General features: G+C 58.0%; 3 protein-coding genes across 7 annotated transcripts in view; 1 reads left to right on the plus strand and 2 right to left on the minus strand.

Moving 5' to 3' along the window:
• The window catches only part of KATNAL2 (katanin catalytic subunit A1 like 2), a 330528-nt gene that overhangs the window by 136661 nt on the left and 168224 nt on the right, over positions 1-25643 (plus strand). The window lies entirely within an intron of this gene.
• On the minus strand, positions 11218-17295 carry LOC129018881 (elongin-A3-like). Its single transcript, XM_054460918.2, has one exon. It carries the CDS (start codon positions 12998-13000, stop codon positions 11285-11287), a length of 1716 nt encoding a protein of 571 aa, XP_054316893.1. The 5' UTR covers positions 13001-17295; the 3' UTR covers positions 11218-11284.
• LOC129018893 (elongin-A3-like) lies at positions 22975-25635 on the minus strand. Its single transcript, XM_054460931.2, has one exon. The coding sequence runs from the start codon at positions 24767-24769 to the stop codon at positions 23057-23059; it is 1713 nt and encodes a 570-aa protein (XP_054316906.1). The 5' UTR covers positions 24770-25635; the 3' UTR covers positions 22975-23056.

Consider the following 25643-nt stretch of genomic DNA (forward strand, 5'->3'; position numbering starts at 1 on the left):
GTGCTCCCGCGGCTTTTCTCCCTTGAAGTCCTGGAGACAATGAATCCTCCATAATTCATCTGTCTCTCGAGCGAGTGCGTGGTTGTCTTTCTCTGTGCGATACAGCTGATCAGGCGTCCACCCTTCCGGAACGGGTTCAAGAACCGAGTAGGCGACCCCTCCCACGTCGCCGAGGGCGTCCGGATTGTTTCTAAGCACCGGGAGGCACTGCTGGCGCAGCGTCAGCACCTGGAGCTGGCAGGCAGGCCTGGAGCCCGAGTACACCTGCAGCCTAGCATTCACTCTGCGTCCAGGGAAAGCGGCTTCCTCCTGGAACGTTGGCGCGGAGAGTGCTTCTGGCTCTGCCTGGGAGGTCATGGCCTCAAAAGCGGACAGCAGATCGTAGTTGGCCTGCATCCAGGCCGCTGAGGGGTCCCAGAGCTCTGCGAAGAGAAGGCTGGGCACCGTTTTCGGCCCGGCGGAATCAGCGCCGGCCGCCTGCAGCCTCTCTGACTGGCTTTCCTGGACAGGAGGCGATTTGTGAGCCGAAGCCCAGCGGGACGATTTGCGCCCCTTGCTGTGGCTCGCCACCGCTTCCCCCTGAGGTTGGCCCTGGCAGCCCGGACCCGGCAGAGGCCCGCCCTGAGCGGCGTGAGCGTGGCCTCTTCCGGGTTGCTTCCCGGGCACAGCGGGCTCAGGGCCCTCGGGCGTCGGGAGGGGAGCGGTGCGCGTTGGAGGGTCCCGACGGGGGCCGGAATCAGCTGGGGCCGTTCTGGGGCGCTTTCTCTCGGCTCTGGGCTCGCGACTGGGAGACCTCGGGTGAGGTCTCTGTTGTCCCGGAGGTGTTCTGCGTGCTGTCCGTCCGTGCTGAGGGCTGTGAGATGGGCTCCTGGGGGCCGTCGCGTTTTCTGGGAAGCCCCAGGCCTTTTCCTGGTCCTGGAGAGCCTCCCCGAGGCGCTGTCGGGAAGCGCTGTCCTCAGCGTCCTGTGGGTCAGGCCCGGTGTTTCGGTCCACAAGCACCAGCTTCTTCCACCGGGCCGCTAAGTCTCTGGCAAAGTCGCCCACGTGCTGGTGCTTCCGCAGGCGCTTCACCGTCTTTCTGATTCCAGTCTCCGCCAGGATGTCTGCCGTCATGGGCAGGGCGGAGAGTTTCTGCAAATATTTCTCCAGCTTTTTTGGGTTCGTCTTCGTGGCCAGACGCACCTGCAGCTTCTGCACTGCGCGCAGCGTAGTGGAGCCTGCCGCCATCTCAGCAGAGCTGTGCAGGCGTCGCTGTCCTCGCGTTCGCGGCTCTGTCCTCGGGGCGGCGGGACACGAAGTCTGGGGTGGCCGGTCCTCGCTGCCCGGTCGCCAGGCAGCGACCTCGGGATGTGGAGTCACAGCCTGGCGCGAGCTCGGTCCTCGGAGCAGTGGGCCACTGGTTCCGGGGCGCTGGTCCTCGCGGACCGCAGGCCTCGGGGCGTGGAGTCCCCACAACCTGGAGCGAGCTGGGTCCTCGGAGCAGCGGGCCACTTGGTCTGGAACGCCGGTCCTTGCAGACAGCTGAGCAGGCCCGCTTCTGTCCCTCGGGATGTGGAGCCGCAGCCTGGAGTGACCTCTGCGCTGCGCCGTCCGAGGCGGAATGCAGCTGGGCTGCCAGAGCCCGGCCTTATATAGCCAGCCCCGGGCCCACCCAGGACTCAAGCCCTGACCCCCTTGGGCCTTGGGCAGCCCCGCCCCAATACGAATTCATTCCGTCAGCCCAACGCAGCCAATCGGGACGGTCCACGCCAGGTGGACTGCTGTGCCCGGCAGGTTCATTAGGTTAATTGCAGCCTGGACACACCCCACTGAGTTCTACCGTTGGCCCTCCTTGTTCCCAGCCCCCGCATCTGTGGATTCCCAAAGACACAGACAGAATCCCCTTGGGAGTAAAAGCGAAAATAACAACACCGCAAGACAAAATCGTAGGAAGGAGAACCAACAGAGGAGGACAACTCTTTACCTGGGATTGCCGTCGTGTGAGGGGACTTGGAAACATTCGTAGAAAAGTGGGATTAAGGGAGAAAAATGAAAAAGGTGTATTTTACTTCTCGACCCCGTCTCCATCAACTTCGAGACCCTTCTGGAAGCAGTGTCTCCTCCCCGCCGTCCAGCCCATCCCTAAAGCCCCCCAGGGTCCTGGGAATGTAACTGTTTCCATGCAATCTTTCTTCCGTTGTTAACTGAAGAAAACTGGGTGCCCTTTACAGGTTTTCTAAGACAAGGAAACGAAAAGAAGTCAGCAGGCGCCAAATCAGGACGGTAAGGTGGACGCCTCGTGATTTCCCATGGCAAGTCTTGCCCAGCTGCCCTCGTTGGAAGAAAGGCATGAGCAGGAACGTTGTCGTGGTGGAGAAGAACTCTCTGGTGGGGACCTTCTCCGCTCCAGCTTTGGCTAACTCTCTGAAAAGGCTCTGCCAGTGAGCAGATGTGATCAGGGTTTGGCCCTCCAGAAAGCCAACGAGGAGAATCCCTCTGGCATCCCCCCCCAAACGGTGGCCATGACCTCCGCTCTTGACTGCTCCTCTGTGGCTTCGGCTGGAGCACTGCCACCTCTTGCTAGCCACGGCTTCGTGCTTGGTCTTCAGGATCCTGCCGGGTAGAGCCAGGTTTCGTCTCCTGCTGCCAATCTTGGAAGAAATGCTTCAGGATCTTGCTCCCACCGGTTGTTTAAAATCTCCTCGGAAAGGCTTGCTCTGGCCTGCAGCTGATATCGGCGCCACGGTTTGGGCAGCCGAGTTCCACTCTCACCTTTCAGTCCGAATGGGGAAAACACAACCATTTGAAGTATGAGGATTCGGGTGTTAAGCCTTTTCTGAGAATTACCCTCCGTGTTGTGTAGAGAAATAGGTAAATTTGCTGTGTTTCCAGACTTCCGGCTACCTCACGAAGAGGATCCTAGTGCAATACTGGCCATGCTTCCGGAGCTCCCAGAATGAGGATTGTTTTGTAAATAGGTGGGAAGAGAATTGAGCTGTCCTGGGTCAGTGTAGCAATGTTACAGCAGGATCCTTAGGTTGATGCTGAATTCTATTCTGGGGCAGGTTTATGTGTTGTGTGGGGGTTGTTTCCTTTCTGTCTTTTGGAGCGGGTGTGTCGCAGTGGGAGCAGGGATCTGCTGAGGTCTGTCTCGTTCTCCAGTAATGAATGAGTTTAATGGGTGCAGCCGCTGTTTTCAGTAGCACGCCAGTGGGGGCATCGATGAGCTATGAGGAGCTAGAGCTTGCTCGGATTGCTTCCTTGTGTTTGTGTTTTGAGTTGTGTTTGCTTGTTTCGTGCTTGTTCTCCATTTCGGCAGGGGAAACGATTTTCCAGGAAGGAAGGTTGTTGCCAGTGGAAAACAATTTGGTTCCGAGGGACTGGGGTTTCTGGCTGGGAGTGGGGAGGGGCTGCAGGGTGATCGGTGGCCACTCCACCTCCTCCAGAGAGAGCGTGTGGCTTCTCTGCCTTGGGGAGGATATTCTGCTCTCTTGTGAGTTTTGCAGGCCACCTGAGATTCTCTCTTGAATTGCTGTCAAGAAATAGGGACGGGCGTTGTCTCTGGCCCTTGCTGGGGAAGGTTTTCTGAGGTTTTGTTTTTCAATTTTGAGACGGAGTTTGGCTTCTGTTGTCCAGCCTGGAGCGCAGTGGTGGGATCTGGGCTCACCGCAAACCCCGCCTCCCGGGTTCAAGCGATTCTCCTGTCTCAGCCCTCTGAGTAGCTGGGATTACAGGCGCTCGCCAGCAAGCCCAACCGAGTTTCGTCTTTTTAGAAGAGACGGGATATCCTCAGGTTGGTCAGGCTGGTCTGCAACTCCTGACCTCAGGTGGTCCGCCGGCCTCGACCTCCCAAAGCCACGGGAATACAGGCGCGAGTCACCGTGCCCGGACATGTCTGAGTTTTACGCGGTCGCTGACTGGATTATGTCCCCTTCCCCGGAACGGATGCTTTTCTGTCTTCCTTAAGGGTAGCATCTCTGTGGCACCCCGTTTCTGGCTCCTTCCGTGTTCTTCAGGCTTGAAGGCCTCCTTTGACGTGCACCGGCATCCACTCAGGTGCCTGCTTCCAGGAGCTTCCCAGCCCCCATGCTGCTGACAGCCCAGGGTACAGGACTTTGATCTCTTCTGCTGCCCTTGCTCGGTTTTGCCTTGCGGCTTATGTCTTTGTATTTCTCTCTCTACCCCTCACTGTCGGTAACGCCTAAGAACGAGGTTTACTTAATGGGGGGGGGGGGGGGGTGTGCGCGCGTGCGTGTTTGTGTGTGTGCGCGCGCGTGTGTGTGTGCGTTTGTGTGTGTGTCTTTGTTTGTGTGTATGTGTGTGTGTCGTATCTGGCACACGGACCTGTGACTACCAGCCCGCGTGAAGCCAACAAATGCCCTGAGTTAGAAGGCAAACGTTCACCAAAGCTTGCAGGAGCTGGTAGGAGGTGAAGTCAAGGTAGTTAACCCGGTCATCTCATGGGAATTAGAAACTCTGGTTGGCAGGTTTAGACTTCCTGATCGAGAACCTAAATAAGCTGATTAAGGTGTCGCCATTCTTTCACAGGGGTTCTGGGTGAAAAGATTGGGAATGACTCTAGTAAAAGTGTTTTGACTTAAGGAACGTACCAGTTGTTAGCATTTATGTATGAAAGCCAAGAGTTCCTTTCTTCAAACAAACAGCAGTTTTCTTTGAGGTGTGCTCTGGTTGTGTCATCCAGGCTGGAGTGCAGTGGAATGAGGAAGGGTCACCGCAACCTCCGCTTGCCCAGCTCAGGCGATCCTGCCACCTCAGCCCTTTAAGGAGCTGGGACCACAGGGGCCGTGCCACCACGCCGGGCTAATTTTGGTATCTTTTGTGGAGACGGGGCTTCTCCGTTTGGCCCAGCCTGGTCCCCACCTCCTGGGCTCAAGCGATCTGCTTTCCTCGGCCTCCCGGAGGAGGATGGCTCACGATTAGAGGATCATGCCCGGCCTTTTATCTAAAAGAAAACAACAACAGTAACAAGACATTTTGCGTAGTCGGAGTTATCAGTGTCAACTGATGGATTGAGAGTTTGTGTCTAAGAAGTCCCTGTGTGCTCCATGATTTCAGAAGAGAGAACAAACGGCAAAAGGGACTCTCACATCTCGTACCTGATTTATGATGGCAACTAGGGCGTTGTTTAAAAAACGGTCGGTGAACCACCAAAGCAGAGTTGATCCGAACGCGTTCATAATATCTTCTGAATTCTGAGGTGTCCTCCAAGCAGGGAGGCAGTGGCCGGGTGTGGGAGGCAAAAATCACAGGGCCAGCGCTTGACACCTGCAGAATTCAGAGGCTCAACTTTGCACCCAGCCAAGGGTCCTGGTGTCCATTGGAAGTTTCGTTCCCCAACCCGCGTTGACTTTGCATTGGTCCTCCTCCCCCCAGATTTTATGTGTAAGGCAAGTCCTGAGTTTATCGTCGGGAGAATCTTCTCTTGTAGTCTCGAACTGCCTTGGCCATCAGCGGGGCCACTTTCTTGGCAGCCTGTTTCCGGGTCTTGGCCGCGGGCGCCGCGTGCTCATTGCTGCTGCTCAGGCAGGGGTTGGCCCGCTTCTCAGGGGGCCCGTGAAGGACGTTGCTGCTGCTGCTGCTGCTGCTGCTGCTGCCGCCGCCGCCGCCGCCGCCGCCGCCGTCCCCGAGGCCGGAGGCAGCCTGGCTGCTTCCTGCGGGCTGGGGGGCTGGCTTGATCTCCCCGTTTCCGGGGTCAGCGGCTCCTGCAGACTTCTCTTCCCTCCTGGAAGCATCATAAGGCGTCTTGGCCACAGAGTTGAAACAGATCATCTTTGTCTGTCGGCCGCTGGGTTTGTTTTCAAGTGCAGATCGGATTTTCGTGGTCACTACTCGCAGCCGCTGCTCTCGGGCGTCGCGAAGCCGCAGGTACAGCTCCCGCCAAGACTCGTGCTCCCGCGGCTTTTCTCCCTTGAAGTCCTGGAGACAATGAATCTTCCATAATTCATCTGTCTCTCGAGCGAGTGCGTGGTTGTCTTTCTCTGTGCGATACAGCTGATCAGGCGTCCACCCTTCCGGAACGGGTTCAAGAACCGAGTAGGCGACCCCTCCCACGTCGCCGAGGGCGTCCGGATTGTTTCTAAGCACCGGGAGGCACTGCTGGCGCAGCGTCAGCACCTGGAGCTGGCAGGCAGGCCTGGAGCCCGAGTACACCTGCAGCCTAGCATTCACTCTGCGTCCAGGGAAAGCGGCTTCCTCCTGGAACGTTGGCGCGGAGAGTGCTTCTGGCTCTGCCTGGGAGGTCATGGCCTCAAAAGCGGACAGCAGATCGTAGTTGGCCTGCATCCAGGCCGCTGAGGGGTCCCAGAGCTCTGCGAAGAGAAGGCTGGGCACCGTTTTCGGCCCGGCGGAATCAGCGCCGGCCGCCTGCAGCCTCTCTGACTGGCTTTCCTGGACAGGAGGCGATTTGTGAGCCGAAGCCCAGCGGGACGATTTGCGCCCCTTGCTGTGGCTCGCCACCGCTTCCCCCTGAGGTTGGCCCTGGCAGCCCGGACCCGGCAGAGGCCCGCCCTGAGCGGCGTGAGCGTGGCCTCTTCCGGGTTGCTTCCCGGGCACAGCGGGCTCAGGGCCCTCGGGCGTCGGGAGGGGAGCGGTGCGCGTTGGAGGGTCCCGACGGGGGCCGGAATCAGCTGGGGCCGTTCTGGGGCGCTTTCTCTCGGCTCTGGGCTCGCGACTGGGAGACCTCGGGTGAGGTCTCTGTTGTCCCGGAGGTGTTCTGCGTGCTGTCCGTCCGTGCTGAGGGCTGTGAGATGGGCTCCTGGGGGCCGTCGCGTTTTCTGGGAAGCCCCAGGCCTTTTCCTGGTCCTGGAGAGCCTCCCCGAGGCGCTGTCGGGAAGCGCTGTCCTCAGCGTCCTGTGGGTCAGGCCCGGTGTTTCGGTCCACAAGCACCAGCTTCTTCCACCGGGCCGCTAAGTCTCTGGCAAAGTCGCCCACGTGCTGGTGCTTCCGCAGGCGCTTCACCGTCTTTCTGATTCCAGTCTCCGCCAGGATGTCTGCCGTCATGGGCAGGGCGGAGAGTTTCTGCAAATATTTCTCCAGCTTTTTTGGGTTCGTCTTCGTGGCCAGACGCACCTGCAGCTTCTGCACTGCGCGCAGCGTAGTGGAGCCTGCCGCCATCTCAGCAGAGCTGTGCAGGCGTCGCTGTCCTCGCGTTCGCGGCTCTGTCCTCGGGGCGGCGGGACACGAAGTCTGGGGTGGCCGGTCCTCGCTGCCCGGTCGCCAGGCAGCGACCTCGGGATGTGGAGTCACAGCCTGGCGCGAGCTCGGTCCTCGGAGCAGTGGGCCACTGGTTCCGGGGCGCTGGTCCTCGCGGACCGCAGGCCTCGGGGCGTGGAGTCCCCACAACCTGGAGCGAGCTGGGTCCTCGGAGCAGCGGGCCACTTGGTCTGGAACGCCGGTCCTTGCAGACAGCTGAGCAGGCCCGCTTCTGTCCCTCGGGATGTGGAGCCGCAGCCTGGAGTGACCTCTGCGCTGCGCCGTCCGAGGCGGAATGCAGCTGGGCTGCCAGAGCCCGGCCTTATATAGCCAGCCCCGGGCCCACCCAGGACTCAAGCCCTGACCCCCTTGGGCCTTGGGCAGCCCCGCCCCAATACGAATTCATTCCGTCAGCCCAACGCAGCCAATCGGGACGGTCCACGCCAGGTGGACTGCTGTGCCCGGCAGGTTCATTAGGTTAATTGCAGCCTGGACACACCCCACTGAGTTCTACCGTTGGCCCTCCTTGTTCCCAGCCCCCGCATCTGTGGATTCCCAAAGACACAGACAGAATCCCCTTGGGAGTAAAAGCGAAAATAACAACACCGCAAGACAAAATCGTAGGAAGGAGAACCAACAGAGGAGGACAACTCTTTACCTGGGATTGCCGTCGTGTGAGGGGACTTGGAAACATTCGTAGAAAAGTGGGATTAAGGGAGAAAAATGAAAAAGGTGTATTTTACTTCTCGACCCCGTCTCCATCAACTTCGAGACCCTTCTGGAAGCAGTGTCTCCTCCCCGCCGTCCAGCCCATCCCTAAAGCCCCCCAGGGTCCTGGGAATGTAACTGTTTCCATGCAATCTTTCTTCCGTTGTTAACTGAAGAAAACTGGGTGCCCTTTACAGGTTTTCTAAGACAAGGAAACGAAAAGAAGTCAGCAGGCGCCAAATCAGGACGGTAAGGTGGACGCCTCGTGATTTCCCATGGCAAGTCTTGCCCAGCTGCCCTCGTTGGAAGAAAGGCATGAGCAGGAACGTTGTCGTGGTGGAGAAGAACTCTCTGGTGGGGACCTTCTCCGCTCCAGCTTTGGCTAACTCTCTGAAAAGGCTCTGCCAGTGAGCAGATGTGATCAGGGTTTGGCCCTCCAGAAAGCCAACGAGGAGAATCCCTCTGGCATCCCCCCCCAAACGGTGGCCATGACCTCCGCTCTTGACTGCTCCTCTGTGGCTTCGGCTGGAGCACTGCCACCTCTTGCTAGCCACGGCTTCGTGCTTGGTCTTCAGGATCCTGCCGGGTAGAGCCAGGTTTCGTCTCCTGCTGCCAATCTTGGAAGAAATGCTTCAGGATCTTGCTCCCACCGGTTGTTTAAAATCTCCTCGGAAAGGCTTGCTCTGGCCTGCAGCTGATATCGGCGCCACGGTTTGGGCAGCCGAGTTCCACTCTCACCTTTCAGTCCGAATGGGGAAAACACAACCATTTGAAGTATGAGGATTCGGGTGTTAAGCCTTTTCTGAGAATTACCCTCCGTGTTGTGTAGAGAAATAGGTAAATTTGCTGTGTTTCCAGACTTCCGGCTACCTCACGAAGAGGATCCTAGTGCAATACTGGCCATGCTTCCGGAGCTCCCAGAATGAGGATTGTTTTGTAAATAGGTGGGAAGAGAATTGAGCTGTCCTGGGTCAGTGTAGCAATGTTACAGCAGGATCCTTAGGTTGATGCTGAATTCTATTCTGGGGCAGGTTTATGTGTTGTGTGGGGGTTGTTTCCTTTCTGTCTTTTGGAGCGGGTGTGTCGCAGTGGGAGCAGGGATCTGCTGAGGTCTGTCTCGTTCTCCAGTAATGAATGAGTTTAATGGGTGCAGCCGCTGTTTTCAGTAGCACGCCAGTGGGGGCATCGATGAGCTATGAGGAGCTAGAGCTTGCTCGGATTGCTTCCTTGTGTTTGTGTTTTGAGTTGTGTTTGCTTGTTTCGTGCTTGTTCTCCATTTCGGCAGGGGAAACGATTTTCCAGGAAGGAAGGTTGTTGCCAGTGGAAAACAATTTGGTTCCGAGGGACTGGGGTTTCTGGCTGGGAGTGGGGAGGGGCTGCAGGGTGATCGGTGGCCACTCCACCTCCTCCAGAGAGAGCGTGTGGCTTCTCTGCCTTGGGGAGGATATTCTGCTCTCTTGTGAGTTTTGCAGGCCACCTGAGATTCTCTCTTGAATTGCTGTCAAGAAATAGGGACGGGCGTTGTCTCTGGCCCTTGCTGGGGAAGGTTTTCTGAGGTTTTGTTTTTCAATTTTGAGACGGAGTTTGGCTTCTGTTGTCCAGCCTGGAGCGCAGTGGTGGGATCTGGGCTCACCGCAAACCCCGCCTCCCGGGTTCAAGCGATTCTCCTGTCTCAGCCCCCTGAGTAGCTTGGATTACAGGCGCTCGCCAGCAAGCCCAACCGAGTTTCGTCTTTTTAGAAGAGACGGGATTTCCTCAGGTTGGTCAGGCTGGTCTGCAACTCCTGACCTCAGGTGGTCCGCCGGCCTCGACCTCCCAAAGCCACGGGAATACAGGCGCGAGTCACCGTGCCCGGACATGTCTGAGTTTTACGCGGTCGCTGACTGGATTATGTCCCCTTCCCCGGAACGGATGCTTTTCTGTCTTCCTTAAGGGTAGCATCTCTGTGGCACCCCGTTTCTGGCTCCTTCCGTGTTCTTCAGGCTTGAAGGCCTCCTTTGACGTGCACCGGCATCCACTCAGGTGCCTGCTTCCAGGAGCTTCCCAGCCCCCATGCTGCTGACAGCCCAGGGTACAGGACTTTGATCTCTTCTGCTGCCCTTGCTCGGTTTTGCCTTGCGGCTTATGTCTTTGTATTTCTCTCTCTACCCCTCACTGTCGGTAACGCCTAAGAACGAGGTTTACTTAATGGGGGGGGGGGGGGTGTGCGCGCGTGCGTGTTTGTGTGTGTGCGCGCGCGTGTGTGTGTGCGTTTGTGTGTGTGTCTTTGTTTGTGTGTATGTGTGTGTGTCGTATCTGGCACACGGACCTGTGACTACCAGCCCGCGTGAAGCCAACAAATGCCCTGAGTTAGAAGGCAAACGTTCACCAAAGCTTGCAGGAGCTGGTAGGAGGTGAAGTCAAGGTAGTTAACCCGGTCATCTCATGGGAATTAGAAACTCTGGTTGGCAGGTTTAGACTTCCTGATCGAGAACCTAAATAAGCTGATTAAGGTGTCGCCATTCTTTCACAGGGGTTCTGGGTGAAAAGATTGGGAATGACTCTAGTAAAAGTGTTTTGACTTAAGGAACGTACCAGTTGTTAGCATTTATGTATGAAAGCCAAGAGTTCCTTTCTTCAAACAAACAGCAGTTTTCTTTGAGGTGTGCTCTGGTTGTGTCATCCAGGCTGGAGTGCAGTGGAATGAGGAAGGGTCACCGCAACCTCCGCTTGCCCAGCTCAGGCGATCCTGCCACCTCAGCCCTTTAAGGAGCTGGGACCACAGGGGCCGTGCCACCACGCCGGGCTAATTTTGGTATCTTTTGTGGAGACGGGGCTTCTCCGTTTGGCCCAGCCTGGTCCCCACCTCCTGGGCTCAAGCGATCTGCTTTCCTCGGCCTCCCGGAGGAGGATGGCTCACGATTAGAGGATCATGCCCGGCCTTTTATCTAAAAGAAAACAACAACAGTAACAAGACATTTTGCGTAGTCGGAGTTATCAGTGTCAACTGATGGATTGAGAGTTTGTGTCTAAGAAGTCCCTGTGTGCTCCATGATTTCAGAAGAGAGAACAAACGGCAAAAGGGACTCTCACATCTCGTACCTGATTTATGATGGCAACTAGGGCGTTGTTTAAAAAACGGTCGGTGAACCACCAAAGCAGAGTTGATCCGAACGCGTTCATAATATCTTCTGAATTCTGAGGTGTCCTCCAAGCAGGGAGGCAGTGGCCGGGTGTGGGAGGCAAAAATCACAGGGCCAGCGCTTGACACCTGCAGAATTCAGAGGCTCAACTTTGCACCCAGCCAAGGGTCCTGGTGTCCATTGGAAGTTTCGTTCCCCAACCCGCGTTGACTTTGCATTGGTCCTCCTCCCCCCAGATTTTATGTGTAAGGCAAGTCCTGAGTTTATCGTCGGGAGAATCTTCTCTTGTAGTCTCGAACTGCCTTGGCCATCAGCGGGGCCACTTTCTTGGCAGCCTGTTTCCGGGTCTTGGCCGCGGGCGCCGCGTGCTCATTGCTGCTGCTCAGGCAGGGGTTGGCCCGCTTCTCAGGGGGCCCGTGAAGGACGTTGCTGCTGCTGCTGCTGCTGCTGCTGCTGCCGCCGCCGCCGCCGCCGCCGCCGCCGCCGTCCCCGAGGCCGGAGGCAGCCTGGCTGCTTCCTGCGGGCTGGGGGGCTGGCTTGATCTCCCCGTTTCCGGGGTCAGCGGCTCCTGCAGACTTCTCTTCCCTCCTGGAAGCATCATAAGGCGTCTTGGCCACAGAGTTGAAACAGATCATCTTTGTCTGTCGGCCGCTGGGTTTGTTTTCAAGTGCAGATCGGATTTTCGTGGTCACTACTCGCAGCCGCTGCTCTCGGGCGTCGCGAAGCCGCAGGTACAGCTCCCGCCAAGACTCGTGCTCCCGCGGCTTTTCTCCCTTGAAGTCCTGGAGACAATGAATCCTCCATAATTCATCTGTCTCTCGAGCGAGTGCGTGGTTGTCTTTCTCTGTGCGATACAGCTGATCAGGCGTCCACCCTTCCGGAACGGGTTCAAGAACCGAGTAGGCGACCCCTCCCACGTCGCCGAGGGCGTCCGGATTGTTTCTAAGCACCGGGAGGCACTGCTGGCGCAGCGTCAGCACCTGGAGCTGGCAGGCAGGCCTGGAGCCCGAGTACACCTGCAGCCTAGCATTCACTCTGCGTCCAGGGAAAGCGGCTTCCTCCTGGAACGTTGGCGCGGAGAGTGCTTCTGGCTCTGCCTGGGAGGTCATGGCCTCAAAAGCGGACAGCAGATCGTAGTTGGCCTGCATCCAGGCCGCTGAGGGGTCCCAGAGCTCTGCGAAGAGAAGGCTGGGCACCGTTTTCGGCCCGGCGGAATCAGCGCCGGCCGCCTGCAGCCTCTCTGACTGGCTTTCCTGGACAGGAGGCGATTTGTGAGCCGAAGCCCAGCGGGACGATTTGCGCCCCTTGCTGTGGCTCGCCACCGCTTCCCCCTGAGGTTGGCCCTGGCAGCCCGGACCCGGCAGAGGCCCGCCCTGAGCGGCGTGAGCGTGGCCTCTTCCGGGTTGCTTCCCGGGCACAGCGGGCTCAGGGCCCTCGGGCGTCGGGAGGGGAGCGGTGCGCGTTGGAGGGTCCCGACGGGGGCCGGAATCAGCTGGGGCCGTTCTGGGGCGCTTTCTCTCGGCTCTGGGCTCGCGACTGGGAGACCTCGGGTGAGGTCTCTGTTGTCCCGGAGGTGTTCTGCGTGCTGTCCGTCCGTGCTGAGGGCTGTGAGATGGGCTCCTGGGGGCCGTCGCGTTTTCTGGGAAGCCCCAGGCCTTTTCCTGGTCCTGGAGAGCCTCCCCGAGGCGCTGTCGGGAAGCGCTGTCCTCAGCGTCCTGTGGGTCAGGCCCGGTGTTTCGGTCCACAAGCACCAGCTTCTTCCACCGGGCCGCTAAGTCTCTGGCAAAGTCGCCCACGTGCTGGTGCTTCCGCAGGCGCTTCACCGTCTTTCTGATTCCAGTCTCCGCCAGGATGTCTGCCGTCATGGGCAGGGCGGAGAGTTTCTGCAAATATTTCTCCAGCTTTTTTGGGTTCGTCTTCGTGGCCAGACGCACCTGCAGCTTCTGCACTGCGCGCAGCGTAGTGGAGCCTGCCGCCATCTCAGCAGAGCTGTGCAGGCGTCGCTGTCCTCGCGTTCGCGGCTCTGTCCTCGGGGCGGCGGGACACGAAGTCTGGGGTGGCCGGTCCTCGCTGCCCGGTCGCCAGGCAGCGACCTCGGGATGTGGAGTCACAGCCTGGCGCGAGCTCGGTCCTCGGAGCAGTGGGCCACTGGTTCCGGGGCGCTGGTCCTCGCGGACCGCAGGCCTCGGGGCGTGGAGTCCCCACAACCTGGAGCGAGCTGGGTCCTCGGAGCAGCGGGCCACTTGGTCTGGAACGCCGGTCCTTGCAGACAGCTGAGCAGGCCCGCTTCTGTCCCTCGGGATGTGGAGCCGCAGCCTGGAGTGACCTCTGCGCTGCGCCGTCCGAGGCGGAATGCAGCTGGGCTGCCAGAGCCCGGCCTTATATAGCCAGCCCCGGGCCCACCCAGGACTCAAGCCCTGACCCCCTTGGGCCTTGGGCAGCCCCGCCCCAATACGAATTCATTCCGTCAGCCCAACGCAGCCAATCGGGACGGTCCACGCCAGGTGGACTGCTGTGCCCGGCAGGTTCATTAGGTTAATTGCAGCCTGGACACACCCCACTGAGTTCTACCGTTGGCCCTCCTTGTTCCCAGCCCCCGCATCTGTGGATTCCCAAAGACACAGACAGAATCCCCTTGGGAGTAAAAGCGAAAATAACAACACCGCAAGACAAAATCGTAGGAAGGAGAACCAACAGAGGAGGACAACTCTTTACCTGGGATTGCCGTCGTGTGAGGGGACTTGGAAACATTCGTAGAAAAGTGGGATTAAGGGAGAAAAATGAAAAAGGTGTATTTTACTTCTCGACCCCGTCTCCATCAACTTCGAGACCCTTCTGGAAGCAGTGTCTCCTCCCCGCCGTCCAGCCCATCCCTAAAGCCCCCCAGGGTCCTGGGAATGTAACTGTTTCCATGCAATCTTTCTTCCGTTGTTAACTGAAGAAAACTGGGTGCCCTTTACAGGTTTTCTAAGACAAGGAAACGAAAAGAAGTCAGCAGGCGCCAAATCAGGACGGTAAGGTGGACGCCTCGTGATTTCCCATGGCAAGTCTTGCCCAGCTGCCCTCGTTGGAAGAAAGGCATGAGCAGGAACGTTGTCGTGGTGGAGAAGAACTCTCTGGTGGGGACCTTCTCCGCTCCAGCTTTGGCTAACTCTCTGAAAAGGCTCTGCCAGTGAGCAGATGTGATCAGGGTTTGGCCCTCCAGAAAGCCAACGAGGAGAATCCCTCTGGCATCCCCCCCCAAACGGTGGCCATGACCTCCGCTCTTGACTGCTCCTCTGTGGCTTCGGCTGGAGCACTGCCACCTCTTGCTAGCCACGGCTTCGTGCTTGGTCTTCAGGATCCTGCCGGGTAGAGCCAGGTTTCGTCTCCTGCTGCCAATCTTGGAAGAAATGCTTCAGGATCTTGCTCCCACCGGTTGTTTAAAATCTCCTCGGAAAGGCTTGCTCTGGCCTGCAGCTGATATCGGCGCCACGGTTTGGGCAGCCGAGTTCCACTCTCACCTTTCAGTCCGAATGGGGAAAACACAACCATTTGAAGTATGAGGATTCGGGTGTTAAGCCTTTTCTGAGAATTACCCTCCGTGTTGTGTAGAGAAATAGGTAAATTTGCTGTGTTTCCAGACTTCCGGCTACCTCACGAAGAGGATCCTAGTGCAATACTGGCCATGCTTCCGGAGCTCCCAGAATGAGGATTGTTTTGTAAATAGGTGGGAAGAGAATTGAGCTGTCCTGGGTCAGTGTAGCAATGTTACAGCAGGATCCTTAGGTTGATGCTGAATTCTATTCTGGGGCAGGTTTATGTGTTGTGTGGGGGTTGTTTCCTTTCTGTCTTTTGGAGCGGGTGTGTCGCAGTGGGAGCAGGGATCTGCTGAGGTCTGTCTCGTTCTCCAGTAATGAATGAGTTTAATGGGTGCAGCCGCTGTTTTCAGTAGCACGCCAGTGGGGGCATCGATGAGCTATGAGGAGCTAGAGCTTGCTCGGATTGCTTCCTTGTGTTTGTGTTTTGAGTTGTGTTTGCTTGTTTCGTGCTTGTTCTCCATTTCGGCAGGGGAAACGATTTTCCAGGAAGGAAGGTTGTTGCCAGTGGAAAACAATTTGGTTCCGAGGGACTGGGGTTTCTGGCTGGGAGTGGGGAGGGGCTGCAGGGTGATCGGTGGCCACTCCACCTCCTCCAGAGAGAGCGTGTGGCTTCTCTGCCTTGGGGAGGATATTCTGCTCTCTTGTGAGTTTTGCAGGCCACCTGAGATTCTCTCTTGAATTGCTGTCAAGAAATAGGGACGGGCGTTGTCTCTGGCCCTTGCTGGGGAAGGTTTTCTGAGGTTTTGTTTTTCAATTTTGAGACGGAGTTTGGCTTCTGTTGTCCAGCCTGGAGCGCAGTGGTGGGATCTGGGCTCACCGCAAACCCCGCCTCCCGGGTTCAAGCGATTCTCCTGTCTCAGCCCCCTGAGTAGCTTGGATTACAGGCGCTCGCCAGCAAGCCCAACCGAGTTTCGTCTTTTTAGAAGAGACGGGATTTCCTCAGGTTGGTCAGGCTGGTCTGCAACTCCTGACCTCAGGTGGTCCGCCGGCCTCGACCTCCCAAAGCCACGGGAATACAGGCGCGAGTCACCGTGCCCGGACATGTCTGAGTTTTACGCGGTCGCTGACTGGATTATGTCCCCTTCCCCGGAACGGATGCTTTTCTGTCTTCCTTAAGGGTAGCATCTCTGTGGCACCCCGTTTCTGGCTCCTTCCGTGTTCTTCAGGCTTGAAGGCCTCCTTTGACGTGCACCGGCATCCACTCAGGTGCCTGCTTCCAGGAGCTTCCCAGCCCCCATGCTGCTGACAGCCCAGGGTACAGGACTTTGATCTCTTCTGCTGCCCTTGCTCGGTTTTGCCTTGCGGCTTATGTCTTTGTATTTCTCTCTCTACCCCTCACTGTCGGTAACGCCTAAGAACGAGGTTTACTTAATGGGGGGGGGGGGTGTGCGCGCGTGCGTGTTTGTGTGTGTGCGCGCGCGTGTGTGTGTGCGTTTGTGTGTGTGTCTTTGTTTGTGTGTATGTGTGTGTGTCGTATCTGGCACACGGACCTGTGACTACCAGCCCGCGTGAAGCCAACAAATGCCCTGAGTTAGAAGGCAAACGTTCACCAAAGCTTGCAGGAGCTGGTAGGAGGTGAAGTCAAGGTAGTTAACCCGGTCATCTCATGGGAATTAGAAACTCTGGTTGGCAGGTTTAGACTTCCTGATCGAGAACCTAAATAAGCTGATTAAGGTGTCGCCATTCTTTCACAGGGGTTCTGGGTGAAAAGATTGGGAATGACTCTAGTAAAAGTGTTTTGACTTAAGGAACGTACCAGTTGTTAGCATTTATGTATGAAAGCCAAGAGTTCCTTTCTTCAAACAAACAGCAGTTTTCTTTGAGGTGTGCTCTGGTTGTGTCATCCAGGCTGGAGTGCAGTGGAATGAGGAAGGGTCACCGCAACCTCCGCTTGGCCAGCTCAGGCGATCCTGCCACCTCAGCCCTTTAAGGAGCTGGGACCACAGGGGCCGTGCCACCACGCCGGGCTAATTTTGGTATCTTTTGTGGAGACGGGGCTTCTCCGTTTGGCCCAGCCTGGTCCCCACCTCCTGGGCTCAAGCGATCTGCTTTCCTCGGCCTCCCGGAGGAGGATGGCTCACGATTAGAGGATCATGCCCGGCCTTTTATCTAAAAGAAAACAACAACAGTAACAAGACATTTTGCGTAGTCGGAGTTATCAGTGTCAACTGATGGATTGAGAGTTTGTGTCTAAGAAGTCCCTGTGTGCTCCATGATTTCAGAAGAGAGAACAAACGGCAAAAGGGACTCTCACATCTCGTACCTGATTTATGATGGCAACTAGGGCGTTGTTTAAAAAACGGTCGGTGAACCACCAAAGCAGAGTTGATCCGAACGCGTTCATAATATCTTCTGAATTCTGAGGTGTCCTCCAAGCAGGGAGGCAGTGGCCGGGTGTGGGAGGCAAAAATCACAGGGCCAGCGCTTGACACCTGCAGAATTCAGAGGCTCAACTTTGCACCCAGCCAAGGGTCCTGGTGTCCATTGGAAGTTTCGTTCCCCAACCCGCGTTGACTTTGCATTGGTCCTCCTCCCCCCAGATTTTATGTGTAAGGCAAGTCCTGAGTTTATCGTCGGGAGAATCTTCTCTTGTAGTCTCGAACTGCCTTGGCCATCAGCGGGGCCACTTTCTTGGCAGCCTGTTTCCGGGTCTTGGCCGCGGGCGCCGCGTGCTCATTGCTGCTGCTCAGGCAGGGGTTGGCCCGCTTCTCAGGGGGCCCGTGAAGGACGTTGCTGCTGCTGCTGCTGCTGCTGCTGCTGCTGCCGCCGCCGCCGCCGCCGCCGCCGCCGTCCCCGAGGCCGGAGGCAGCCTGGCTGCTTCCTGCGGGCTGGGGGGCTGGCTTGATCTCCCCGTTTCCGGGGTCAGCGGCTCCTGCAGACTTCTCTTCCCTCCTGGAAGCATCATAAGGCGTCTTGGCCACAGAGTTGAAACAGATCATCTTTGTCTGTCGGCCGCTGGGTTTGTTTTCAAGTGCAGATCGGATTTTCGTGGTCACTACTCGCAGCCGCTGCTCTCGGGCGTCGCGAAGCCGCAGGTACAGCTCCCGCCAAGACTCGTGCTCCCGCGGCTTTTCTCCCTTGAAGTCCTGGAGACAATGAATCCTCCATAATTCATCTGTCTCTCGAGCGAGTGCGTGGTTGTCTTTCTCTGTGCGATACAGCTGATCAGGCGTCCACCCTTCCGGAACGGGTTCAAGAACCGAGTAGGCGACCCCTCCCACGTCGCCGAGGGCGTCCGGATTGTTTCTAAGCACCGGGAGGCACTGCTGGCGCAGCGTCAGCACCTGGAGCTGGCAGGCAGGCCTGGAGCCCGAGTACACCTGCAGCCTAGCATTCACTCTGCGTCCAGGGAAAGCGGCTTCCTCCTGGAACGTTGGCGCGGAGAGTGCTTCTGGCTCTGCCTGGGAGGTCATGGCCTCAAAAGCGGACAGCAGATCGTAGTTGGCCTGCATCCAGGCCGCTGAGGGGTCCCAGAGCTCTGCGAAGAGAAGGCTGGGCACCGTTTTCGGCCCGGCGGAATCAGCGCCGGCCGCCTGCAGCCTCTCTGACTGGCTTTCCTGGACAGGAGGCGATTTGTGAGCCGAAGCCCAGCGGGACGATTTGCGCCCCTTGCTGTGGCTCGCCACCGCTTCCCCCTGAGGTTGGCCCTGGCAGCCCGGACCCGGCAGAGGCCCGCCCTGAGCGGCGTGAGCGTGGCCTCTTCCGGGTTGCTTCCCGGGCACAGCGGGCTCAGGGCCCTCGGGCGTCGGGAGGGGAGCGGTGCGCGTTGGAGGGTCCCGACGGGGGCCGGAATCAGCTGGGGCCGTTCTGGGGCGCTTTCTCCCGGCTCTGGGCTCGCGACTGGGAGACCTCGGGTGAGGTCTCTGTTGTCCCGGAGGTGTTCTGCGTGCTGTCCGTCCGTGCTGAGGGCTGTGAGATGGGCTCCTGGGGGCCGTCGCGTTTTCTGGGAAGCCCCAGGCCTTTTCCTGGTCCTGGAGAGCCTCCCCGAGGCGCTGTCGGGAAGCACTGTCCTCAGCGTCCTGTGGGTCAGGCCCGGTGTTTCGGTCCACAAGCACCAGCTTCTTCCACCGGGCCGCTAAGTCTCTGGCAAAGTCGCCCACGTGCTGGTGCTTCCGCAGGCGCTTCACCGTCTTTCTGATTCCAGTCTCCGCCAGGATGTCTGCCGTCATGGGCAGGGCGGAGAGTTTCTGCAAATATTTCTCCAGCTTTTTTGGGTTCGTCTTCGTGGCCAGACGCACCTGCAGCTTCTGCACTGCGCGCAGCGTAGTGGAGCCTGCCGCCATCTCAGCAGAGCTGTGCAGGCGTCGCTGTCCTCGCGTTCGCGGCTCTGTCCTCGGGGCGGCGGGACACGAAGTCTGGGGTGGCCGGTCCTCGCTGCCCGGTCGCCAGGCAGCGACCTCGGGATGTGGAGTCACAGCCTGGCGCGAGCTCGGTCCTCGGAGCAGTGGGCCACTGGTTCCGGGGCGCTGGTCCTCGCGGACCGCAGGCCTCGGGGCGTGGAGTCCCCACAACCTGGAGCGAGCTGGGTCCTCGGAGCAGCGGGCCACTTGGTCTGGAACGCCGGTCCTTGCAGACAGCTGAGCAGGCCCGCTTCTGTCCCTCGGGATGTGGAGCCGCAGCCTGGAGTGACCTCTGCGCTGCGCCGTCCGAGGCGGAATGCAGCTGGGCTGCCAGAGCCCGGCCTTATATAGCCAGCCCCGGGCCCACCCAGGACTCAAGCCCTGACCCCCTTGGGCCTTGGGCAGCCCCGCCCCAATACGAATTCATTCCGTCAGCCCAACGCAGCCAATCGGGACGGTCCACGCCAGGTGGACTGCTGTGCCCGGCAGGTTCATTAGGTTAATTGCAGCCTGGACACACCCCACTGAGTTCTACCGTTGGCCCTCCTTGTTCCCAGCCCCCGCATCTGTGGATTCCCAAAGACACAGACAGAATCCCCTTGGGAGTAAAAGCGAAAATAACAACACCGCAAGACAAAATCGTAGGAAGGAGAACCAACAGAGGAGGACAACTCTTTACCTGGGATTGCCGTCGTGTGAGGGGACTTGGAAACATTCGTAGAAAAGTGGGATTAAGGGAGAAAAATGAAAAAGGTGTATTTTACTTCTCGACCCCGTCTCCATCAACTTCGAGACCCTTCTGGAAGCAGTGTCTCCTCCCCGCCGTCCAGCCCATCCCTAAAGCCCCCCAGGGTCCTGGGAATGTAACTGTTTCCATGCAATCTTTCTTCCGTTGTTAACTGAAGAAAACTGGGTGCCCTTTACAGGTTTTCTAAGACAAGGAAACGAAAAGAAGTCAGCAGGCGCCAAATCAGGACGGTAAGGTGGACGCCTCGTGATTTCCCATGGCAAGTCTTGCCCAGCTGCCCTCGTTGGAAGAAAGGCATGAGCAGGAACGTTGTCGTGGTGGAGAAGAACTCTCTGGTGGGGACCTTCTCCGCTCCAGCTTTGGCTAACTCTCTGAAAAGGCTCTGCCAGTGAGCAGATGTGATCAGGGTTTGGCCCTCCAGAAAGCCAACGAGGAGAATCCCTCTGGCATCCCCCCCCAAACGGTGGCCATGACCTCCGCTCTTGACTGCTCCTCTGTGGCTTCGGCTGGAGCACTGCCACCTCTTGCTAGCCACGGCTTCGTGCTTGGTCTTCAGGATCCTGCCGGGTAGAGCCAGGTTTCGTCTCCTGCTGCCAATCTTGGAAGAAATGCTTCAGGATCTTGCTCCCACCGGTTGTTTAAAATCTCCTCGGAAAGGCTTGCTCTGGCCTGCAGCTGATATCGGCGCCACGGTTTGGGCAGCCGAGTTCCACTCTCACCTTTCAGTCCGAATGGGGAAAACACAACCATTTGAAGTATGAGGATTCGGGTGTTAAGCCTTTTCTGAGAATTACCCTCCGTGTTGTGTAGAGAAATAGGTAAATTTGCTGTGTTTCCAGACTTCCGGCTACCTCACGAAGAGGATCCTAGTGCAATACTGGCCATGCTTCCGGAGCTCCCAGAATGAGGATTGTTTTGTAAATAGGTGGGAAGAGAATTGAGCTGTCCTGGGTCAGTGTAGCAATGTTACAGCAGGATCCTTAGGTTGATGCTGAATTCTATTCTGGGGCAGGTTTATGTGTTGTGTGGGGGTTGTTTCCTTTCTGTCTTTTGGAGCGGGTGTGTCGCAGTGGGAGCAGGGATCTGCTGAGGTCTGTCTCGTTCTCCAGTAATGAATGAGTTTAATGGGTGCAGCCGCTGTTTTCAGTAGCACGCCAGTGGGGGCATCGATGAGCTATGAGGAGCTAGAGCTTGCTCGGATTGCTTCCTTGTGTTTGTGTTTTGAGTTGTGTTTGCTTGTTTCGTGCTTGTTCTCCATTTCGGCAGGGGAAACGATTTTCCAGGAAGGAAGGTTGTTGCCAGTGGAAAACAATTTGGTTCCGAGGGACTGGGGTTTCTGGCTGGGAGTGGGGAGGGGCTGCAGGGTGATCGGTGGCCACTCCACCTCCTCCAGAGAGAGCGTGTGGCTTCTCTGCCTTGGGGAGGATATTCTGCTCTCTTGTGAGTTTTGCAGGCCACCTGAGATTCTCTCTTGAATTGCTGTCAAGAAATAGGGACGGGCGTTGTCTCTGGCCCTTGCTGGGGAAGGTTTTCTGAGGTTTTGTTTTTCAATTTTGAGACGGAGTTTGGCTTCTGTTGTCCAGCCTGGAGCGCAGTGGTGGGATCTGGGCTCACCGCAAACCCCGCCTCCCGGGTTCAAGCGATTCTCCTGTCTCAGCCCCCTGAGTAGCTTGGATTACAGGCGCTCGCCAGCAAGCCCAACCGAGTTTCGTCTTTTTAGAAGAGACGGGATTTCCTCAGGTTGGTCAGGCTGGTCTGCAACTCCTGACCTCAGGTGGTCCGCCGGCCTCGACCTCCCAAAGCCACGGGAATACAGGCGCGAGTCACCGTGCCCGGACATGTCTGAGTTTTACGCGGTCGCTGACTGGATTATGTCCCCTTCCCCGGAACGGATGCTTTTCTGTCTTCCTTAAGGGTAGCATCTCTGTGGCACCCCGTTTCTGGCTCCTTCCGTGTTCTTCAGGCTTGAAGGCCTCCTTTGACGTGCACCGGCATCCACTCAGGTGCCTGCTTCCAGGAGCTTCCCAGCCCCCATGCTGCTGACAGCCCAGGGTACAGGACTTTGATCTCTTCTGCTGCCCTTGCTCGGTTTTGCCTTGCGGCTTATGTCTTTGTATTTCTCTCTCTACCCCTCACTGTCGGTAACGCCTAAGAACGAGGTTTACTTAATGGGGGGGGGGGGGGTGTGCGCGCGTGCGTGTTTGTGTGTGTGCGCGCGCGTGTGTGTGTGCGTTTGTGTGTGTGTCTTTGTTTGTGTGTATGTGTGTGTGTCGTATCTGGCACACGGACCTGTGACTACCAGCCCGCGTGAAGCCAACAAATGCCCTGAGTTAGAAGGCAAACGTTCACCAAAGCTTGCAGGAGCTGGTAGGAGGTGAAGTCAAGGTAGTTAACCCGGTCATCTCATGGGAATTAGAAACTCTGGTTGGCAGGTTTAGACTTCCTGATCGAGAACCTAAATAAGCTGATTAAGGTGTCGCCATTCTTTCACAGGGGTTCTGGGTGAAAAGATTGGGAATGACTCTAGTAAAAGTGTTTTGACTTAAGGAACGTACCAGTTGTTAGCATTTATGTATGAAAGCCAAGAGTTCCTTTCTTCAAACAAACAGCAGTTTTCTTTGAGGTGTGCTCTGGTTGTGTCATCCAGGCTGGAGTGCAGTGGAATGAGGAAGGGTCACCGCAACCTCCGCTTGGCCAGCTCAGGCGATCCTGCCACCTCAGCCCTTTAAGGAGCTGGGACCACAGGGGCCGTGCCACCACGCCGGGCTAATTTTGGTATCTTTTGTGGAGACGGGGCTTCTCCGTTTGGCCCAGCCTGGTCCCCACCTCCTGGGCTCAAGCGATCTGCTTTCCTCGGCCTCCCGGAGGAGGATGGCTCACGATTAGAGGATCATGCCCGGCCTTTTATCTAAAAGAAAACAACAACAGTAACAAGACATTTTGCGTAGTCGGAGTTATCAGTGTCAACTGATGGATTGAGAGTTTGTGTCTAAGAAGTCCCTGTGTGCTCCATGATTTCAGAAGAGAGAACAAACGGCAAAAGGGACTCTCACATCTCGTACCTGATTTATGATGGCAACTAGGGCGTTGTTTAAAAAACGGTCGGTGAACCACCAAAGCAGAGTTGATCCGAACGCGTTCATAATATCTTCTGAATTCTGAGGTGTCCTCCAAGCAGGGAGGCAGTGGCCGGGTGTGGGAGGCAAAAATCACAGGGCCAGCGCTTGACACCTGCAGAATTCAGAGGCTCAACTTAGCACCCAGCCAAGGGTCCTGGTGTCCATTGGAAGTTTCGTTCCCCAACCCGCGTTGACTTTGCATTGGTCCTCCTCCCCCCAGATTTTATGTGTAAGGCAAGTCCTGAGTTTATCGTCGGGAGAATCTTCTCTTGTAGTCTCGAACTGCCTTGGCCATCAGCGGGGCCACTTTCTTGGCAGCCTGTTTCCGGGTCTTGGCCGCGGGCGCCGCGTGCTCATTGCTGCTGCTCAGGCAGGGGTTGGCCCGCTTCTCAGGGGGCCCGTGAAGGACGTTGCTGCTGCTGCTGCTGCTGCTGCTGCTGCCGCCGCCGCCGCCGCCGCCGCCGCCGTCCCCGAGGCCGGAGGCAGCCTGGCTGCTTCCTGCGGGCTGGGGGGCTGGCTTGATCTCCCCGTTTCCGGGGTCAGCGGCTCCTGCAGACTTCTCTTCCCTCCTGGAAGCATCATAAGGCGTCTTGGCCACAGAGTTGAAACAGATCATCTTTGTCTGTCGGCCGCTGGGTTTGTTTTCAAGTGCAGATCGGATTTTCGTGGTCACTACTCGCAGCCGCTGCTCTCGGGCGTCGCGAAGCCGCAGGTACAGCTCCCGCCAAGACTCGTGCTCCCGCGGCTTTTCTCCCTTGAAGTCCTGGAGACAATGAATCCTCCATAATTCATCTGTCTCTCGAGCGAGTGCGTGGTTGTCTTTCTCTGTGCGATACAGCTGATCAGGCGTCCACCCTTCCGGAACGGGTTCAAGAACCGAGTAGGCGACCCCTCCCACGTCGCCGAGGGCGTCCGGATTGTTTCTAAGCACCGGGAGGCACTGCTGGCGCAGCGTCAGCACCTGGAGCTGGCAGGCAGGCCTGGAGCCCGAGTACACCTGCAGCCTAGCATTCACTCTGCGTCCAGGGAAAGCGGCTTCCTCCTGGAACGTTGGCGCAGAGAGTGCTTCTGGCTCTGCCTGGGAGGTCATGGCCTCAAAAGCGGACAGCAGATCGTAGTTGGCCTGCATCCAGGCCGCTGAGGGGTCCCAGAGCTCTGCGAAGAGAAGGCTGGGCACCGTTTTCGGCCCGGCGGAATCAGCGCCGGCCGCCTGCAGCCTCTCTGACTGGCTTTCCTGGACAGGAGGCGATTTGTGAGCCGAAGCCCAGCGGGACGATTTGCGCCCCTTGCTGTGGCTCGCCACCGCTTCCCCCTGAGGTTGGCCCTGGCAGCCCGGACCCGGCAGAGGCCCGCCCTGAGCGGCGTGAGCGTGGCCTCTTCCGGGTTGCTTCCCGGGCACAGCGGGCTCAGGGCCCTCGGGCGTCGGGAGGGGAGCGGTGCGCGTTGGAGGGTCCCGACGGGGGCCGGAATCAGCTGGGGCCGTTCTGGGGCGCTTTCTCTCGGCTCTGGGCTCGCGACTGGGAGACCTCGGGTGAGGTCTCTGTTGTCCCGGAGGTGTTCTGCGTGCTGTCCGTCCGTGCTGAGGGCTGTGAGATGGGCTCCTGGGGGCCGTCGCGTTTTCTGGGAAGCCCCAGGCCTTTTCCTGGTCCTGGAGAGCCTCCCCGAGGCGCTGTCGGGAAGCGCTGTCCTCAGCGTCCTGTGGGTCAGGCCCGGTGTTTCGGTCCACAAGCACCAGCTTCTTCCACCGGGCCGCTAAGTCTCTGGCAAAGTCGCCCACGTGCTGGTGCTTCCGCAGGCGCTTCACCGTCTTTCTGATTCCAGTCTCCGCCAGGATGTCTGCCGTCATGGGCAGGGCGGAGAGTTTCTGCAAATATTTCTCCAGCTTTTTTGGGTTCGTCTTCGTGGCCAGACGCACCTGCAGCTTCTGCACTGCGCGCAGCGTAGTGGAGCCTGCCGCCATCTCAGCAGAGCTGTGCAGGCGTCGCTGTCCTCGCGTTCGCGGCTCTGTCCTCGGGGCGGCGGGACACGAAGTCTGGGGTGGCCGGTCCTCGCTGCCCGGTCGCCAGGCAGCGACCTCGGGATGTGGAGTCACAGCCTGGCGCGAGCTCGGTCCTCGGAGCAGTGGGCCACTGGTTCCGGGGCGCTGGTCCTCGCGGACCGCAGGCCTCGGGGCGTGGAGTCCCCACAACCTGGAGCGAGCTGGGTCCTCGGAGCAGCGGGCCACTTGGTCTGGAACGCCGGTCCTTGCAGACAGCTGAGCAGGCCCGCTTCTGTCCCTCGGGATGTGGAGCCGCAGCCTGGAGTGACCTCTGCGCTGCGCCGTCCGAGGCGGAATGCAGCTGGGCTGCCAGAGCCCGGCCTTATATAGCCAGCCCCGGGCCCACCCAGGACTCAAGCCCTGACCCCCTTGGGCCTTGGGCAGCCCCGCCCCAATACGAATTCATTCCGTCAGCCCAACGCAGCCAATCGGGACGGTCCACGCCAGGTGGACTGCTGTGCCCGGCAGGTTCATTAGGTTAATTGCAGCCTGGACACACCCCACTGAGTTCTACCGTTGGCCCTCCTTGTTCCCAGCCCCCGCATCTGTGGATTCCCAAAGACACAGACAGAATCCCCTTGGGAGTAAAAGCGAAAATAACAACACCGCAAGACAAAATCGTAGGAAGGAGAACCAACAGAGGAGGACAACTCTTTACCTGGGATTGCCGTCGTGTGAGGGGACTTGGAAACATTCGTAGAAAAGTGGGATTAAGGGAGAAAAATGAAAAAGGTGTATTTTACTTCTCGACCCCGTCTCCATCAACTTCGAGACCCTTCTGGAAGCAGTGTCTCCT

This window comes from Pongo pygmaeus, chromosome 17 (genome assembly GCF_028885625.2).
Source record: "Pongo pygmaeus isolate AG05252 chromosome 17, NHGRI_mPonPyg2-v2.0_pri, whole genome shotgun sequence".
Classification (NCBI taxonomy): Eukaryota; Metazoa; Chordata; class Mammalia; order Primates; family Hominidae; genus Pongo; species Pongo pygmaeus.

What these genes read in the sequence shown, in the direction of transcription:
- LOC129018881 (XM_054460918.2), bottom strand. Translation starts at nt 13,000, where the DNA reads ATGGCGGCAGGCTCCACTACGCTGCGCGCAGTGCAGAAGCTGCAGGTG.
- LOC129018893 (XM_054460931.2), bottom strand. Translation starts at nt 24,769, where the DNA reads ATGGCGGCAGGCTCCACTACGCTGCGCGCAGTGCAGAAGCTGCAGGTG.